The 19,133-nt window shown below is 42.6% G+C and overlaps 1 protein-coding gene across 3 annotated transcripts in view; it reads right to left on the bottom strand.

Moving 5' to 3' along the window:
• LOC124798370 (3-hydroxy-3-methylglutaryl-coenzyme A reductase) overlaps positions 1 to 19,133 on the bottom strand; it is a 391,651-nt gene that overhangs the window by 89,357 nt on the left and 283,161 nt on the right. For all 3 annotated transcript variants that reach the window (XM_047261740.1, XM_047261741.1, XM_047261742.1), the window contains 2 exons: positions 18,887 to 19,068; positions 9,517 to 9,631 (listed from right to left, as the gene is read on the bottom strand). In XM_047261740.1, coding sequence (XP_047117696.1) covers positions 9,517 to 9,631; positions 18,887 to 19,048 — 277 coding nt within the window. In that variant the 5' untranslated portion in view covers positions 19,049 to 19,068. The remainder of the gene's footprint in view (positions 1 to 9,516; positions 9,632 to 18,886; positions 19,069 to 19,133) is intronic.

The following is a 19,133-nucleotide window of genomic DNA, read 5'->3' as shown; positions in this document are numbered from 1 at the left end:
AGTTAATTTCATAATATTGTTGTAGAGCTAGGTCCAATGATAGAAGCGCCAGAACGGCGCAAAACAGAAAAAAATATCCTTTTTACAAAACGTAGCAGCGCGGGATTAGCGGAGCGGTCTAGGGCGCTGCAGTCATGGACTGTGCGGCTGATCCCGGCGGAGGTTCCAGTCCTCCCTCGGGCATGGGTGTGTGTGTGTTTGTCCTTAGGATAATTTAGGTTAAGTAGTGCGTAAGCTTAGGGACTGATGACCTTAGCAGTTAAGTCCCGTAAGATTTCACACACATTTGAACATTTTTTTACAAAACCTATTTTTTGGAATACTGATTGTCGTATACAAAGATCCTCACAAAAATTTTAGTACTGTAAAATAGTTTAGGTCTTAGGTGGAAAGAGGATTCGAATTTAACCTCAAACATTGGCATACGTAGAGTCTGCGAACAGAAACAGTATTCTGTCACCTCACCTCTCCTTGCTGGCCAAAAAGGGGCAATAAATTTCTTTTCACAAGCAGTTTTCGAACTTTATGCTTCGGAATGCCGGAAACCCGAAGGAAGACTACGTTTACAACCTGATTTACAATATTCGCTGACATGCAGTGTGCGCAACATTTCAGCCTCTTGATTAGAATCTGGGATCCGAGCACAAAAACAACTGCCTGATCCACGTTACGTAATGCCTCGTGAGGTACAGACAGTTCTCAGCGAGATAACGCAAGGAAGAAAATGGGGAGAACGTTACAATATTCAAACGAATGGTCGAAACAGGAAAAAAAAACCTTTACTCGAGACCTGAGTCCTACGTACACTAAGCAAAGAGGTATCCACTGTGCACAAATATACAGAAGTACCATCAACGTCGGTAAACTTTAGCAAGGTTTGACACTATGCAAGGACTACTTAGAGCAATTCTGGGGATGCACATGCAGAACATCGAGAGCTGTTTGCGTTTGTAAGCCAACGCTCAAATCTAAAGAGAGGAGAAGGCTTGCGCATAAAGCACCCGTGTGTAACAGGCCTTGGCGACTAGTGTGTTGACCACAACATTTCGCATTGTTAGCGGAATCTGGCTTACTTCACGCGGTTCGTAAACGCTAAAACAAGCTCTGGCGATAACTGGCGGATCACGATGCCACTGCGTCTATACAAAGCGGCTAACCCTCTGGCGACGTGGCTTTCCGCGGGCCGCGCTGGGGAAAATCCGCATCCGGGAGCTGTCTCCGCGGCACACAGCGTTTGTTTGGGAGGCGCGGCCGCAGCGGGCGGCTGTTTGCCCGCCAGCTGGTTCGTCTCGCTCCGCACACATGTGCCCCACGTTGCAGGAACTGCTGCCCACAGATGACCACTACTCGCGAGCTGTCAGTCTGTGAGTTGCATTCACCTGTAGGATAGGAATTGAAAAAACCGACCGTTTGAAACAGATACCGGTATTTTAGTTCTGAATAACTGGTATTTTTCTGTCTCAGTTATAACAGATGCTTTTAATTTTTACTAATAATCGGTAAAAAAACAGAAATATCAATTAGCCATAGCAGCAGTAACAAAATGTTTCGGTTTTAAGTAAACTTGTTTTTTAGAACGAGTAATTTTATTAGTAAGAGTAGCATTGCTTCGATATATAGCGTTACCATTAAAAAATGTGGAAAAGCGATCAGTGCTACTTTAGTAACAATGCCAACAGAAACGGGCGACAAATACATGGCGTAAGAATTCGTGCAGTATTGCAGAGAGACGATAATGTACCTGTTACCTCTCAGATGGTACGCGTGTACATACAGTGTGGTCTACATGGCGGTTTCTCACAAGTCGTCGGGCGTCAGTTTTATTACAGAACGGCGCCATGCCAACTCTGGAAATATTTTACGAAGTACGGTATCAATGAAGTACAATGCTTCATTTGCTTTAAAAAGTTAGAAACAGGAGATGCCACAACATACTTCCGACATAACATAAGGAGAAAATTTAACAATTAATTTATACTTTACAATAAAAATTGAAAGCAACTAATCTGCTGTATGTGTCTACACAACACGCCTTTATCAGCCTTTAGCTCTTAGCACAAAAAATAAGTACTTCAACCATAGTTTTCATCCTTTAGCGCGTCTATTCGTAATGTCCAAATAGTGGTATCATCCGTGGTTATAACGTTATTTTTTAGCACACACCAAAAATTGGAGTCAATACGAGAATACTGATGATTTTTTGTAGCAGTCAACCACTTATCACTTTTCGAGAAAAGCTGCGAACGCTGGGCGGACTATGTTTTTTTATTATTATTAATTGCCTATTTAATTTAATATTTTGATTCTATGTATCTCGAAATTGAGGGAGTCAAATTTTTCATTCTTTGTTTGGTTTCTACTGTTAATGCGGGAACTAATAGGAACAAAAAAAACCGAAACTAGTTACTTCGAGCGGTTTTAACAGTCCGGTTGCACTGTCGATGAAAAAATCGATATAATCAAAAACCAGTTGTTTCAGCGATAACCGCCATCCCTATTGTAGGGACGTTCTGAGAGCATTTTAACAACTTCGATATTCGCTAACAACAAGCTACTGCTCTTATGGAGCAGCAATCGTGTTGTCTGTCAAAAGGCTGCAGCATTTTAACAAATATGTCAAAGCCTCGAATCACAGGGAGTAAACCCGTGTGACGGACCGGGACTCGAACCTGGAATCTGCCTTTCACCGGCAAGTGCTCTTCCGCTGCCCAAGCACGACTTAACGCCTCCCCCGCCAGTGTGGGCGGATCGACAGTCGCGGTTGGATAACTGAGTCGGCAGATCACTTGCCAGCGGAAGGTCAAAGACCCAAGATCGAGTCCCGGTCCGCCAAATAGTTTTAATCTGCCAGCAAGTTTCAAGTTAGTGCACACTTCGCTGTAAAGTCGAGATTCATTCTGCACACAGAGAGCGTCTCTGTCCTACCGTTTACAACGTCGTAAAGCCTTCCTCACACGAAGCACGCCAGACGATATCCACCGTGGTTGGTGTACGCTATGAAACGGCCTGCTACATCACGTGGAAACTGCTCCGCATCGTTGCATAACCCTGTACAACGGTCTGAGATATATACGTGTGTTGCCCAGAAAGCAACGCATCACATTTTTTTCTCAGCTGAAAACAATGCTACGATCGCAAAACGTTATGTATATACTATCTGAAGTCTCCTGAGTGAGCGCGCCAAGTTTCTATCACTTCCGACAGATGGCGTAGCTGCAGGACAGTTTCTAAATGGCGTCTGTGGGTGATGTACGTTACAAGCAACGTGCCGCCATTGACTCTCTCACTGCAGAGAAAAAAACTGTAGGGAATATTCACAAACACTTGTGCAAAGTCTATGGAGCATCTGCTGTCGACAGAAGTACAGTTGGTCGCTGGGCACGAAGGGTGAGGTCATCAGAAGGAGGTTCGGCGGAGATCCACGATTTGCAGCGGTCGGGGAGACCATCCACGGTTGTCACACCTGACAAGCCCTGACCTAGCATCCTCGGACTTCCACTTGTTTGGGCCATTAAAGGATGCCATTCGTGGAAGACATTTTGAGGACGACGATGAGGTGATTCATACAATGAAGCACTGGCTCCGCCACCAGGACAAGGATTGTTCGGTACATGCCCTTGTTTCGCGGCGGAGGAAGGCCATAGAACGGGATGAAGATTGCATGGAAAAATTGGGTGTGTAGAAAAAACACCATTCTTTCGTGTGTGTAATTCTCATTATGTTCACTACAGAACTGTTGAAGAAAAAAAAATGCGGTGCATTGCTTTCTGGGCAACCCTCGTACTAGTAGAAGTTATTTGTTAACTCAATCGAATCTCTATTTGGTTTTCGGTTTTAAATTGAATATAGTTCAAACATAATGTCTAATGTCGGTTTGCGCATGCAAAATAGCCATTTTCTCGATGTTGCATTCACTACCAACACTCTGAAGTTGGGTACTTCGTCTTACAGATTTCAGGGTAGGAATTCGTTTCGAATGAAGGAGCAGCTTTTTTTCAAAGCTGTACACCATCACGAAAAATATATTTACCAGCAATAAATAAACATGAGGCAGTGCATAAAACTAAAAGATATGAACATATATTTTACACTGACTTTCATAATAGCAAAACCTTACAGTTTGTAACTTGTGTTAACTTTCTAACAGACTGGCATTCGCGTTAACATTCCTGCCCACTGCGGAAACAATCCAGTCGTTGGCCTATGCCACAAGAATTGCAGCAAATACATTGTGTATAGAAACAACATCGACTATGGCAGACAATACTTGTATTAAATCAATAAGAAAGACGCAGAATCTTTCAGAAAACAAATGGCGGAAGAAAACTTGGAGGGAGTTCGACGCTACACTACTTCGTCTCTCTTTGCTGTACAGAATGCTATCAATTACAGTACAGCTTCGACGGGACTGGCTGCGTCTCATTATATGGTATGTACTGTGTAAAGGCTGCATCTACAAATGTCATTATTTGAGATTTAACTATAACAAACTGTATCAAAATTAAGCGCTTTTGATAGATCATCATTGTGCATGGCGGCTCATAAGTTTTGCTTGTGACGTAAAAACGATGATGCATCTCACTGGCCATGTTCCCCTCCAGGAGGTAAAAATCTGTCATGTCAAATTCTTCATTTCACGCTTCGCAGTGTAGTGCAACGTGAAATTCGACGCTATCACGTCATTAGATCCTCGCTCACGTGCGTTTTCGCTTCCAGTGAGCAGGACAGCTTAAGGGTCCGCGGTTTTCAAGATTTGGTAAATTTACTTTTGTTTTAACTTCGTAGCCGCACGCCCTTCCCGTCGTCACAGCCGTCTGCTAACCAACAGCAGAGATATGTGCGCCATCTGTCTGTGAATCGAGTAAACTATGTTGTCCATGTACTGTATTTTACGTGTTCGCCTGTCGTGTTCTTTGATGCAAAGATTGCCTAAACGAGAATGGCAAACCGCCTATAAACCATACACACGCTGGCCGATGTACCAGACCAACGGTTGTAAGTCTGCCTAGTGCAAAGTAGCGCTCTGCGCGTTAACCTATAGAAGAAGGTCGTACAACGACACAGAGAGTATACAACAAATAATACTTTACAGAAAATAGTTCTTTTTTAGAGCGTCAAAATACCTAATGCATAATGATAATACACAAAACTAAGTTCACGCGATTAACAGACACATATCGTACACGACTTTATTCTCATTTGTTAACGGATGTCTGCAGCGAAAAGAAGGGGACTCCATACGACTTGACAGACGATAGGAAAGAGAGTTCTAAATGCAGTAATAACTGAGTTCTTTACTGGAGCGAGAGGGTGTAGGTTGAATATTGTAATTGACCAACAATTCGTGATATGATCGGGGTGAAGGCTCGGTGTATTCTGGCAGAGCAAGTAATTTGCACAGAATATAAATCCTTAAAATTTAACGGGAGAATGTACCAAAGAAGCTTAACAAGAAAAAAGTAGAACGCAGTTAATATATTCAATTAAAGTTCTGTAGTATATTCTTAGTTTGTTGCAAATTCAGTCACAGATAATGTGAATGCCTTTCAGAACAAAATGTTTAGGCATGTATCCTACTCTTGTCTTAGCAGTGACACCGTTTCACTCTCCTGAGGAAAGGGTGATGCACAGATTTAAGTAAGAGCTTAAAATTCTAAAATGGCCAGTAATTTCTCACGTAGCTGCTGCATTACTGTATTACATGTTACCGTAGACACGACAGTTACATACTCAGGTGATCAGCGTTTCCAACAACTGCTTTTTGTGTGCACGAAAACACGTAATATCTAGCTGCGATAGACAGAATACGGTTCGATTTTTCGTATATCGCTTCTCAAATAATTTGGAAGTATCACTGTGCCATCATGAAACAAAATGGATCCAACGTAGTAAAGCTACTCCATGTTACCTACTTCAATCTTTCACTTCGAAATAGCTTTTGATTTGCAATTCTAGCTACCGTATCTTTGCTAGTGGCCAATATTAATAGTTGCCAATATTAATAGTTCCCTTTGTAACTGGAATCGTCATTTGACGTTTTCCTGACTGACTTTCTGTGAGACTTCCCTTTTCCAGTTTTCTGATTAGGTTCGTATTACTGTCTTATTGTATTTGCCTATCACATCAATTTCTTAATCACTGAAGTCGCCTTTTTCTTCTTCTGCGGCAACAGCTCTTTTAATACACTGTACATTTTATACCTACCGTCTAGTGTGTGCAGCAGAATTGGGTTTTACATTTTATATCTTTATATCATCCTCTAATTCGACAGCCAGTTTCGTTACTAACAGCACGTCATCGCGAAAGAAATCTTGCAAGCTGAGCGTGTGTACCGCAGCCAGACCACCGATTCTGAAGTTCAGTGCTCACCAATGTATTTACGCGAACACGCCATTACAAAGTAGAAAAGGTCAATTTGAAACCGAGCTCTATACTGCGATCGAGCGAGCCTCCGCCCCTACCCTTTCATCAGAGCTGCTGCTCCCGCACTGGTGCCTGGAAAGTTTCTTGCGAAGAAGAATGGGAATGAGGCAATGGCTGGCTGAGTCACTCTGGACGACGTGTCTGGTCAGCCCGTTTGGAAAGTACCGGCGGTGAAAGGCGAAGACCCGAGTTCGAGCCCCAATCTAGCACACAGTTTTAACACGGTGCACAGATTCGCTTCGGCGAGATGGTACTTCAACATGTAGTCCATCTCAGTAGCTGAGCGGTCAGCGTCTCTGACTGTCATATGGAGGACACGGCTTCAATTCCCAGTACTGTCAGGAATTTGTTGAGAGGGCTGGAGCGGAGTGCACTGAGCCTCGTGACGTCAACTGAGGCTACTTGCATCAGAATTAGCGGCTCCAAGGCCTGGAAAGCCGTGAATGGCTGGGAGAGCGGTGTGCTTATCCCATGCCCCTATATATCGCATCCAAACGAAGCCATATCGCATTGGATGACAAGGCGGTCGACATGCGTTATGTGGTCCTCTGTGCCTGGTACATCGATGAAACTATATGATTCCAGAGACCTCTTCAAGCCGCATACATCTATGATGTTTATATGCAGGCCGACGCTAGAAATAAGAATTTGTACCAAGGCCGGAATTCGAACCGATGTCTCCTGCTCAGTAGGGAGATGCACTAACCACTACACAACAGTGGCTTTGCACAGATGCACGGACTACCCTAGTGCAAAGTGGGCTGAGGCGTGAAGTTGTGTGAAGCCACTGTGCCAGGGTGGCGTAGTTGTTAGTGCATCTCCCTAGTGGGCAGAAGACATGGGTTCGAATCCCGGCCTTGGTACAAATTTTCATTTCTCGCCTCAGCCTGCATGTATAAATCTTAAAGACGTCAGACAACAACAAAAGTGGCTGTGAGCACTATGGGACTTAACTTCTGAGGTCATCAGTCCCCTAGAACTCAGAACTACTTAAACCTAACTAACCTAAGGACATCACACACACCCATGCCCAAGGCAGGATTCGAACCTGCGACCGTAGCGGTCGATCGGTTCCAGATCGTAGCGCCTAGAGCCGCTCGGTCACACCGGCCAGCAGTCAACAAAAATTTCATATGAAGCACTTCAGTGTCTCTGTAACCTTCTTCTGGATAAAATTCTCACTTGATTTTCTAGATTTTATAGGTAAGGGAATGGTTGGAATCACCTTGTTTCTGCGAATTTTGAAATGCATTTCAAGTCTGTAAAGAGAAAAATGACGCTGACAGACCCAGGGATCTACGTATGAACCATTAAGTTTCTCGAGCTTTACCTGATTGTCATCGTTTTGTGCAATCGCTGTGGCGGCATCGCCCATGAGGGTGAATTATAGCTGCATACATGAAACAGTCCATGACTCTGTACAGAGTAACGCGCATGCAGAATTTTAAGTTTTTATAGAGGTCGTGCTCCAGAAACCCAAATGGTGGCGACACGTGAGCAAAATTACACAGAAACGCGCGAGGCTCTACGAACGTGAAGGATGACTCACGTAAACAGCAATATCTCCGCTCTGTGTGTACAACTGCTCCCGTCTGTGTACACGATGTTCCGCCTACAAAACATAACGAAGGGGAAGCTTACTGCGTTAACACAGGTAAATGCTTTTATTGCTGTTTATACAGAATACACAACATGATAAAATGCTTGAAACTAGCCTTCATTGCACTCCGTTCTCAACATTGTCAATATAATGGAAATCAATGTGTGACTTATTTGTTCCCAATATTCAGGAAACAAACAACTGACGAATCTTTTGGCGTGTAACAACAAGTCGTTTTGTTTTTATGGTCACATTTGTCGCGACTCTACATATCTGCTAGAACAGAAATCCTTCAGCATCTTTGTTATTCATTCTGATGCAGCAACAGAAAAAAACGGTAACAAAAAATCCTATACTATTTATCTAGATGAGCTTCTTTATCCTTAGTACTGTTTACGATATCTGTCACCAAATAGTTACGCGCGCAAAAATCATGTAGACCAAGTACAAACTCAGTGACGTATTTGGGAATAATTTTTCAACGAAATTAATTAACCAATAAAACCAGATACAAGTACAGGGAAATCAGCATTATTTGTCTTGTAATGATAGTACATTAAATGTCACAAGGAAGATGAGAGAACCACTAAGCACAAGCGATTTCTTAATACAATCATGGAAATAGAGTTCTGCCTTGAACCAACACAAATTTCTTCTTACCATCCAAACATTTTTCAGTGAAGTTTTACCGTCGTCCGTAAGTTGATTTTATTTTCTTAATCACGTGATGTTGTTTGTGTAGCTTTCCGTCATTAGCAAACAACAATGTGATATTCAGAAAATGAAATAAATCCACTGGCGATGATGAAACTACACCCAAGTACGTATGGGTGTTGAAGAACAGAACTGTGTTTGCTCCAGGCACGACCTTATTTGAATTACGAAATATTTGAAAGGTAACAAGAACCAAAAAATTAGCTTCAACCACAAGACAGTTTCTTAGAAGTTAAAAATGTTGATAAGCTACCGTGGCGAAGTAAAATTATTGCTGCCGATTTTGGTGAACAAGAATGAACATTTATTCTGTGCATTATGTCTCTCTTTCGTCAGAGCCTACAGGGTACTATTAATGACGCTGAGTTGGTAGAACACACAGAATTAATTAACGTTACCTTTCAGTATTGCCATACTGCCATTATCTAATCTTTACTTCGCCAACTATTGCATAACAAGAGCTACGTCTCCGAAAATAGCTCTGACACTGAGGTTCCGTAATAATTTGTAATTTATTTACTACAGCGATCGAGGCGAAGGTGGCTAAGTTCCACAATTTGGGAGAGGCAAGGTTGTTGTCTGACAGAATAATAATTATAGTCAACACGACAGTGACGTTAATTTATGGACAAAGAAGGACACAATGCATTCTACACGAATCGTACAGGGAGTAATCACACAAACAGGAAGAAACAAGGACAAAAGCTCGCGAGCCAACAAACGCTGCCAAGGACGGTATTAACACGATTTCCATTTGCATGCCCGGTGTCCGTACTCACCGAGAATGTACTTGGAACCGAGCTTGTGGAGCCTGCAGAACTGGTAGTAGCAGTACAGGACGGCGACGCAGCGGATCACCGTCATCATGATCATGTCGGCGGCTGCGCTGTACTCCTGCAACACAAAAGTACGATAGACGTAGATAAAGCACAGGAAATGGTCCATCTCGGATAACTACCCTAGATAAAAACGAGACGCCCTCAAGTTTATTTTAAACAATAGCGATTACACTAAATATACAAAATAATCCGGGTACCGCATACAACGCGTTCTGTACATCAGTATGTAAATCAATAAATGAATCTGAATATTCTATATTTTTAGGTGATTGTGTTGATAAGAGCCTAAACCAGAAGCCACGCGTTACATTTCTTCTTAAACCCAAAAACTGTGAACATCTGCATTACGGACGGTATCTGATTTTGGAGATGAAAATGTCAGGCAGTCGACTCACTTTTGCAATTTTCATTAAATTATGTCTTATGACATCATATTCAGAGGTAACGTGTCACTGATGAAAAAATGTGTGTTTCACAGAAGCGTGCAATAACGATAATGTGTGGCGTTCTTCAATCTAAAACCTCTTGTAGATAACTCTAAAAAGTTCGACGCAGATAACTCTTAAAAAAAGTTGGGCGCATTGAAAAGTCTCACAGTACTGTTACCCTCTAACGAATTGTCCTGTCAACAATCACTCACGTTTGGAAAACAACAGCAACATTGATATATAAATACCATCCATCACTTATAATTGCGAAAACATTTCACATTCTACCCAGTCATATAAAGAATTTAATTGACAGTGAAGTTAAATTCAAAGACAAACTGGAAACACATCTGCTTGACAATGGACAAGTTAAAAAAAAGAATATATGCTTACAATTTATCCTCGCCAACAGTCGACGGTAATACCGAAACAAAGCCTAGTGTTCTGGATCGTGATAAAAGCAAAACTGAAATTTTACGCTACCAGCAAGAGCCTCCATGAAGTCCGGCGGTCGTATGCACAAAATTTTATAGAAATTTAGTCCATCAAAAAATCAGTACGTTTCCATACTTGGTGGAACGAATTACGTTTACAGAAAAAAAACTAATATAGTCGTGTAAAAATTTGAGGGGCACTGTGAGCAAAAGTGAAAACGCAAATATCTTTATAGGTATCCCTGACGGTAGTCAACAACTTTTAGATTCAAATAAAAGTTCAAAAGGCTGGACTCTATTTGCAGAAAGCTCTGCTGGTCACCTGCAAATGCATCTTTTCCTGGGTATTCTCTCGCCTCTATTGACTCCTAATGCCTACTAATTTCTTCTTTCTTCGCTCCTTGGAAAAACGAGCATACGAGATGCATCACTATTATTGATGAAACTTCCTGGCAGATTAGTCTGGTTTTAATATGCGAGGAAGTTTCATTTCAGTGCACACTACGCTGCAGAATGGAAATTCACTGTGGATTGTACCTGACGTATGTAAGTCATTTCACATGTTTGTAACGAATTTTAATTTGTTTCATGTGACCTGTAATTGAAAATAAAATGATGATGTTTCCATTAGAAAATTACGATTCAATATTTGTTTATTATAATTTCCACTTGAAAAAATGTAGAATATAAATAAAAATAATTTGCTGTAAAGGGGGCTTGAACTCGGTAATCTTCCATTACAAGACTTCGATGCTACTCATTCAGCTACAGGAAACTGCTGCACTTCCGTGTTGTACTTAACAGCCGCCGAAAATCATTTCATTTTTGGAGCAAAATGTTTCAAGCTTTCCCTTTTAAAATTTTGTTGCAGTGTTGTAGGAAACTGATGTCTGTACACAGACTTTCAAATTCCATAAATATACGTAAAATAAATCTCTTCTCAGATAGAACCTCATATATACGCTCACAGACGTAAAATCAATACAAGCTGTCGTTTGACCAAAGTGCAAACACATACGGAGTGCGTAACAAAGAGGGAATTAACTCACATACATTGCAGTCATTTTCGCAAGTCTGGAAAAGAATAACCCGCTGACTAACATCTAGTGGCAGCCACTTCATGGAGTGACGTCTCGAGCCACGACCCCAGAAAGCTCAGGTATTAACGTCAAATGTTCCTCGATCCATCTACAGCCCATTCAGCACATCACAAGTCCGACAACTTCTATTCCATTTTCATTATACTCACAATTATGTCTTCCTTTACAATCTATTCACTGCTCCGTTTGTTGGTTTTCTTGTCTCTCCCAGCAATACCCAAATGCAACACACTATTGCTGATGCATAACCCTCAGATTCTGAATGGTTTTCACATTAGAAAGCCTATGTCTCACTGCCATAAGTTCATAGCACATGGTACAGTGGAATTTGATGTCCTCGTGATATATCTCAAGAGCATCAATTCAAAAATACAATTTACTACGGAGACGGAGAATAATGACCAACTAAATTTCTTGGGTGTGTCTGTTGTCAGGAGAGGGGACGGGCCGCTGAGCCGTAGGCTTTAAAGAAAAGTAACGCATACTGACCTGCACAAAGATTCTAACCACCGCCCCAGACGAAAAAAAGGTGAGTAAAACCTCGGTGGCCAGGGCGTACAAAATTTCTGAACCGACTTATGTAAAAGATGAGGTTGTATAACTATGGTCGACATTCAAGAAGAATGGTTATAATTGTTATTCTAACAAGGAGATAGAGCGACCATTTCATCCTAGGGCGAAAATCAAGATCGACGAGGAACGTGGGCCGCCCAAAGGGAAACTTTTCCTTCCGTTCATCAGAAGGATTACAGATCGCATTGGGAAAGTGTCGAGCAATTATGGTGTAGAAACTACCTTCAGACTCATCAGGAAGATAAAAGAATGTTTAAGATCCGCAAAAGATATACGACATCATTTGACTACAACGGGTGTATATAAAATTCCTTGTAGTTGTGGAGGGGTTTATATGGGTACCACAAAAAGAAGTGCTAACACCCGCCTGGTTGAAAACAAGAGGAATTGCCATCTAGGACTAACGGATAAATCGGCAATAGCGGAACGTCTTCACCAAGAGGGTGATGATGAAATAAAATTCGCTGAGACGAGTGTTGCATCGAAAACATTGCATTATCATACCCGTATGTATAGATAAGCTATTGAAATTTATAAACATCGTAGTAATTTTAACGGAAACGAGGGAAAAAAATTGGATGTGAACATTGCAATGTAAGAATGACGATCGATTACTTTCAATCGAAAATGTTGGCACTAGCAGAATAATCTCGTAGCCGACGTCACGTGATGGACTGTGGAGCCCTCTACACGCTCCGTCGCGTTCTGGTTGCAGTTCACCACTTCAACTCTGAAGATGTCTCGCGCAGTCGGAGAGGAAACGTTTGGAGAAAGTTTTATACATCGACTATAGCCTATTAGCCCGGAAGTTTTAAGTGATGTCAGCACCAGAACAGTGTATGTTCACTTCAGTGTGTTATCGATGGTAGTATCTCTGATGTATCGCAAAGACTGAATTGATGTCAATTCGTGGTAATGTGGAGTGTTCCAAACATTCAACTGATGTTCAAAATGGTTCTAATGGCTCTGAGTATTATGGGACTTAACTTCTGATGTCATCAGTCCCCTAGAACTTGGAACTACTTAAACCTAAGTAACCCAAGGACATCACACACATTCATGCCCGAGGCATGATTCGAACCTGCGACCGTAGCGGTCGCGCGGCTCCCGGCTGTGGCGCCTAGAACCGCTTTGCCACTCTGGCCGGCTCAGGTCGTGGTTCGTTTCTTTCGGAAAAAAAAGGCCATGAGTTAGATGTCGAAATATCGGTCGGCGTACGCGCAACACGTGAGACCGATGAAGAGCACAGCCAGCGTATGGAGGCAAATCGAAAAAGAATTTGTCAAGCGCGATTCCTGTACCCGGAACAACGGCTACAGTCAAGTTGGACTCGCTCAGCTGGAGCTTACGCACAAAATAATGTGTAACGTAACAAAAGAAACTGCCAAACTTGAGTATTCGAACTAAACGTTTGGCGTTCAGATACGATCCAACAGTCAATAACGCCGCGGATGTATCTGTCGATTTCGGAAAAACAACCAATATCTGGCAACAATGCAATGCTTTGAAATTTCGAGTCCTCCCTCGGGCATGGGTGTGTGTGTTTGTACTTAAGATAATTTATGTTAAGTCGTGTGTATACTTTGGGACTGATGACCTTAGCAACCGCCATAATCACGTAGTTTGCAGTCATTTTTAACAGGAAAGTTGTGTTTACGGCTAGCTTTATTATTCTACCTCTTCGTAGTTTAAAACCATACGAAATACTTTCATTAAAGCTACTATCTCTATAGATCCAGCGGTTGGAAAGGCCTCTCTAATGATGCCAAACGATTTACTCATTCATTTCGATTTCTATTCCCAATCAGGGTTCTGTTAGTCGTAACAATAAATAACGTCAGAGAGAGGGAGGAGGAGGAGATGGACAGAGAAGAGGGGAGGAGATGGATATCATGAATGGGAAAGAGGATATGGACAGATAGTTGAGGAGGAGGAGGAGGAAGAGTTGGATAGAGAGAGCGTGGGATAAGAGATGTACAAGGGGACGGGGGTAAGGGGGAGGAGCAGGAGGAGATGGACAAAGGGAAGGGGAGGAGGATATGGATAGAGAGAGGAGGGACAGAAGGAGATTGGGACATACATCCCACACATATTTAGCAATTGCGAATCTTTGCCGGATTCGAGGGTACAGAGAGAAGCAAATTTTATTCATATATAACATTGCCAAAAGATTGTCATGGGACTGACAATTTCCATGCAACACATTGTTCATTACTTTACATTGTTCGTATCGCAATAAGGTACGATTGTGATGCACTATATTTTTTATCCTTTATTAACACGTTGTTATTAGGTCGCTTTCTTGTCTCTCTGTTCTGTACAAATTTTGCTATTGATTTTAAACTAACTTCCCAAAGAACAAAAGACTTGAAACTTTCAACACAGGTCAGAACTGGGTTACAATGCAATATTAATTCGTTTTCTTGTCTGGTGTGTGGTGGTGGAGGGTACTTCGTGCACAAATGCTTTTACCCCTTTTCCTGTTCAAGTCGCGAAATGTTGGCGGCAAGAACAATTGCTGGTAAGCCTCCGTGTACGCTCAAATCGCTTTAATAACCTCTACGGTTTCGTCGTGAGACATACGTAGGAGTAAGCAATATACTATTTGACTCAGGTCAATATAAATTGAAATAAACCTGAAATTTACTGCATGTTTTAATGTTATCAAGATGTTTGAAAACTATCGAAATATTTCTCGTACACAAGACTAAAAAGCAGAAAATAATTACTCGAAGAAAAATAACTTTTTAATATACCCCGTTTTTGTATCAGACTAAATAATTTCGCCTCACCCCCAGATTCCTAACCCGATACATATACTGTAGTCCCGAAAATCTGTAATCAGGTGCGCATACAATACGTAATTGACACACGAACAGTTGGCCTCCTAACTATTCTATATTGCATGCGCTCAATGTTTTTCATTATAAATCTGAGAATTATTTTCATAGCTATTAAAAATTCGCGTGAACGTTAGGAACCTATATGGGGCTTGGAGAAATTGTTTTATACTTTTTAGTCCGATATACTAGAGTCCTACTGAATTTAAATTCCAACAAAGTACCAAAAACGAGTGGAGGATCGTAATATGCAGACTTTCCACCACATGTTTCCATATTTGGACGGCATTAACGTCTATCACTTGAGCACAGGCAGTACCTCCAAAAAGGAGGGCATCGATGTTTCGTTTCAACAGCATGCTGTCATTGAATTCCTTGTTAACGAGGAAAAAACCTGCTGCTGAAATTCACCTCAGACTTCAATAAGCATATGCAGACATATGCATGGGTGAAAGCAGTTTTAGGTGGTGGTGAAGCATTTCAAAGATGGGAAAACGAGTAACCGCTACGAGCTTAGTACTGGTCACCCGTGAACAGTCTCGACGAAACGCAACAAGGAAAGAGAAAAGAGTTGGTGAGTTCTTAGAGAAGACAGGCGTGTCACAGGGAACGAAATTCCTGCTAAGCTTGCAGCAGGACTCAGTGCAGTGCAAGAAACGATTCAAAGCTTAGGTTATCGAAAAGTTTGTGCCCGTTGGGTCCCACGTTTATTGACCGAAGACTACAAACTTCAGAGAAGAACTATTAGCCAAAATCTACTGAAAGATTTCAAAATGAAGGTGATGATTTTTTTACGAGTACTGTGACAAGCGATGATAGCTGGCTCCATCATCACGAGCCTGAAACGAAACGCCAGAGTATGGAATGGCACCATTTGGATTCGCCATCGAAGAAGAAAGCGAAGATTGAACTATCCACTGGGAAGTTTGTGAGTAGCGCCTTCTGGAATGCACAGGGTTGAATTATGGTTAATTTTCTTGAACTCTTACAAACCATAAATGCTGCCCACTATATCCAGATACCAGAATGAAATTTTCACTCTGCAGCAGAGTGTGCGCTGATATTAAACTTCCAGGCATGTGAAAACTGTGTGCCGGACCGAGACGAAGTACTGGCAGAATTGAAGCTGTGAGGACAGCTCGTGAGTCGTGCTTGGGTATCTCAGTCCGTAGAGCACTTGTCTGCGAAAGGCAAAGGTACCGAGATGGAGTCTCGGTCCGGCACATAGCTTTAATCTGCCAGTAAGTTTTATATCCCGATATTTTGTAGCCTCTGTTCGGCACTGCGCGATAAGCACCTGGAAAGAAGACCACTGTGGCAAAATGGAGCAGATCAGAACATTTGGGTGGGAAACTCTTGCACATCCTCCCTACAGCCGCGACTTGGCACTTCCGCCTACCATCTTCCTCGTTTAGGAAAGGAACAGATGCAAGACCAACACTACGAGTCAGTGTCTTCGTGCAGCTCGAACGGAGTTCTATAGTAAAGGTACCTTCAAACCTGCAGAACGATGCGGAAAATGTGTGCAAAGAAATAGGGACTACGTTGAAAAGTGGAGAGAAAAATCTGTACATTACAATTATGTGCTTGGTTTCTTTAAAAAATAAATATTAAGAAGTCTAAAATTACTGCTGACTACTTTTAGCACAACGCTAGTAAAAACGTGTTATAATAAAAATGTATTTTTATTTACATAAATATTTGTTTTATGAAATTTCCTTCAGCCAATACGTGGTCGATCTTGCTTTGCGTTGGTTGATCTGTTGTTTAAGCGATTTTTTTTTTCGGTATCCTGGCGTGAAACTATTGACGTTGAACGTCTACAGTAAGTTGGTTGAATTACTGGTCGATATGCCATAGTCTGTTCACACGATCAGTAAGCTTTAGCTGCAAACTGCATCTCCCCTGCCGCACGATGGTCGTTAACAAGGCAACGTCCACTGCACCCACTGCTCCTCTCCACGTCACAAAAATCGAGGCATACCTACTAATATCGTGTTGGACATCTTTCGCTCGGCGTAGTGCAGCAACTCTACGTGGCATGGACTCAACAAGTCGTTGAAAGTCCTCTGTAGAAATACTGAGCCATGCTGCCTCTGCAGCCGACGCCCATAACTGCGAGAGTGGTGCAGGATTTTGTGCACGAATTGACCTCTGGATTACGTCCAATATATGTTTGACGTGTTTCATGTCGGGCGATCTGGGTGGCCAAATCAATAGCTCGAAATGTCCATAATATTTTTCAAACCAATCACGAACAATTGCGGCCCGGTGACATGACGCATTGTCATCCATAAAATCGCCATCATTGTTTGAGAACGTCCAAGTCTGTGAATGGCTGCCAATGGTTTCTAAGCAGTCGATCATTCAGAGGACCCAGTCCATTCCATGTAAACACAGCCCTCACCATTATGGTGCCCCCACCAACGTGCACAGCGCTTTGTTGACAACTTGGGTCCACGGCTTCTTTTGAAATTGGGACTCATCTGACCAGGCCATTGTTTTCCAGTCGTCTAGGGTCCAACTGGTACGGTCACGAGCCCAGGAGAGTCGCTGCAGGCAATGTCGTGCTGTTAGCAAAGGCACTCGCGTTGGTCGATTGCTCCCATAGCCCATTAATGCTAACTTTCACCGCACTGTGCAAACGGATACTTTGATCGTACGTCTCACTCTTTCTGCGGTTATTTCTCACAGTGCTACTTGTCTGTTAGTATTGACAACTCTACACAAACGCCGCTGCTCTCGGTCGTTAAGCGAAGGCCGTCGATGAGAGGTGAGAGGTAATACCTGGAATTTGGTATTCTCGGCACACTATTGACTCTGTGAATCTGTTGTTGTGGTCTTCAGTCCAGAGACTGGTTTGATGCAGCTATCCATGCTACTCTATCCTGTGCAAGCTTCTTCACCTCCCAGTACCTATTGGAGCCTACATCCTTCTGAATCTGCTTAGTGTATTCATCTCTTGGTCTCCCTCTACGATTTTTACCCTCCACGCTGCCCTCCAATACCAAATTGGTGATCCCTCGATGTCTCAGAACATGTCCTACCAACCGATCCCTTCTTCTAGTCAAGTTGTGCCACAAACTCCTCTTCTCCCCAATTCTATTCAGTACCTCCTCATTAGTTATGTGATCTACCCATCTAACCTTCAGCATTCTTCTGTAGCACCACATTTCAAAAGCTTCTATTCTCTTCGTGTCCAAACTATTTATCGTCCATGTTTCACTTCCATACATGGCTACACTCCATACAAATACTTTCAGAAACGACTTCCTGACACTTTAATCTATACTCGATGTTAAGAAATTTCTCTTCTTCAGAAACGCTTTCCTTGCCATTGCCAGTCTACATTTTATATCCTCTCTACTTCGACCATCATCAGTTATTTTGCTCCCCAAATAGCAAAACTCCTTTACTACTTTAAGTGTCTCATTACCTAATCTAATTCCCTCAGCATCACCCGATTTAATTCGACTACATTCCATTATCCTCGTTTTGCTTTTGTTGATGTTCATCTTACACCCTCCTTTCAAGACACTGTCCATTCCGTTAAATTGCTCTTCCAAGCCCTTTGCTGTCTCTGACAGAATTACAATGTCATCGGCGAACCATAAAGTTTTTATTTCTTCTCCGTGGATTTTAATACCTACTCCGAATTTTTCTTTTGTTTCCTTTACTGCTTGCTATGAATACTGAATTTCCTAACGATTTCCGAAATGGAATGTCCCATGCGTCTAGGTCCAACTACCATCCCGCGTTCAAAGGCTTTTAATTCCCGTCATGCTGCCATAATCGCGTCGGAAACCTTTTCACATGAATAACCTGAGGGCAAACCACAGCTCCGCCAATACCTCGTGTGCGCGATGGTATCGCCATATACATATATCGCTGTCCCGTGACTTTAGTTAGCTGAGCGTGTTGTGCGCGAGACTGACCTCTGCCTGGGAGGCGGCGGCCGGCGCGGCGACGGGCAGCCTGGAGGCGCGCTGCTCCACCGTCAGCATGCTGATGGCCAGCGTCAGCGTCGCCACGATCACCTCCCACGGGTGGCTGGCGCACAGCTCGCCGTGCGCGCTGAACACTCGCGATGCCGCCATCTCGCACTAGCTGTCGCTATCTGCAACAAGAGCACACACACACGCTGCTTAAAACTGCTGTGCCCGTCTCTGCTGCTGTTGAACT

Source organism: Schistocerca piceifrons, chromosome 5 (genome assembly GCF_021461385.2).
Source record: "Schistocerca piceifrons isolate TAMUIC-IGC-003096 chromosome 5, iqSchPice1.1, whole genome shotgun sequence".
Classification (NCBI taxonomy): Eukaryota; Metazoa; Arthropoda; class Insecta; order Orthoptera; family Acrididae; genus Schistocerca; species Schistocerca piceifrons.
Note: the sequence above shows the minus strand (reverse complement) of the source record. Positions and strands in the feature narration are given on the sequence as shown.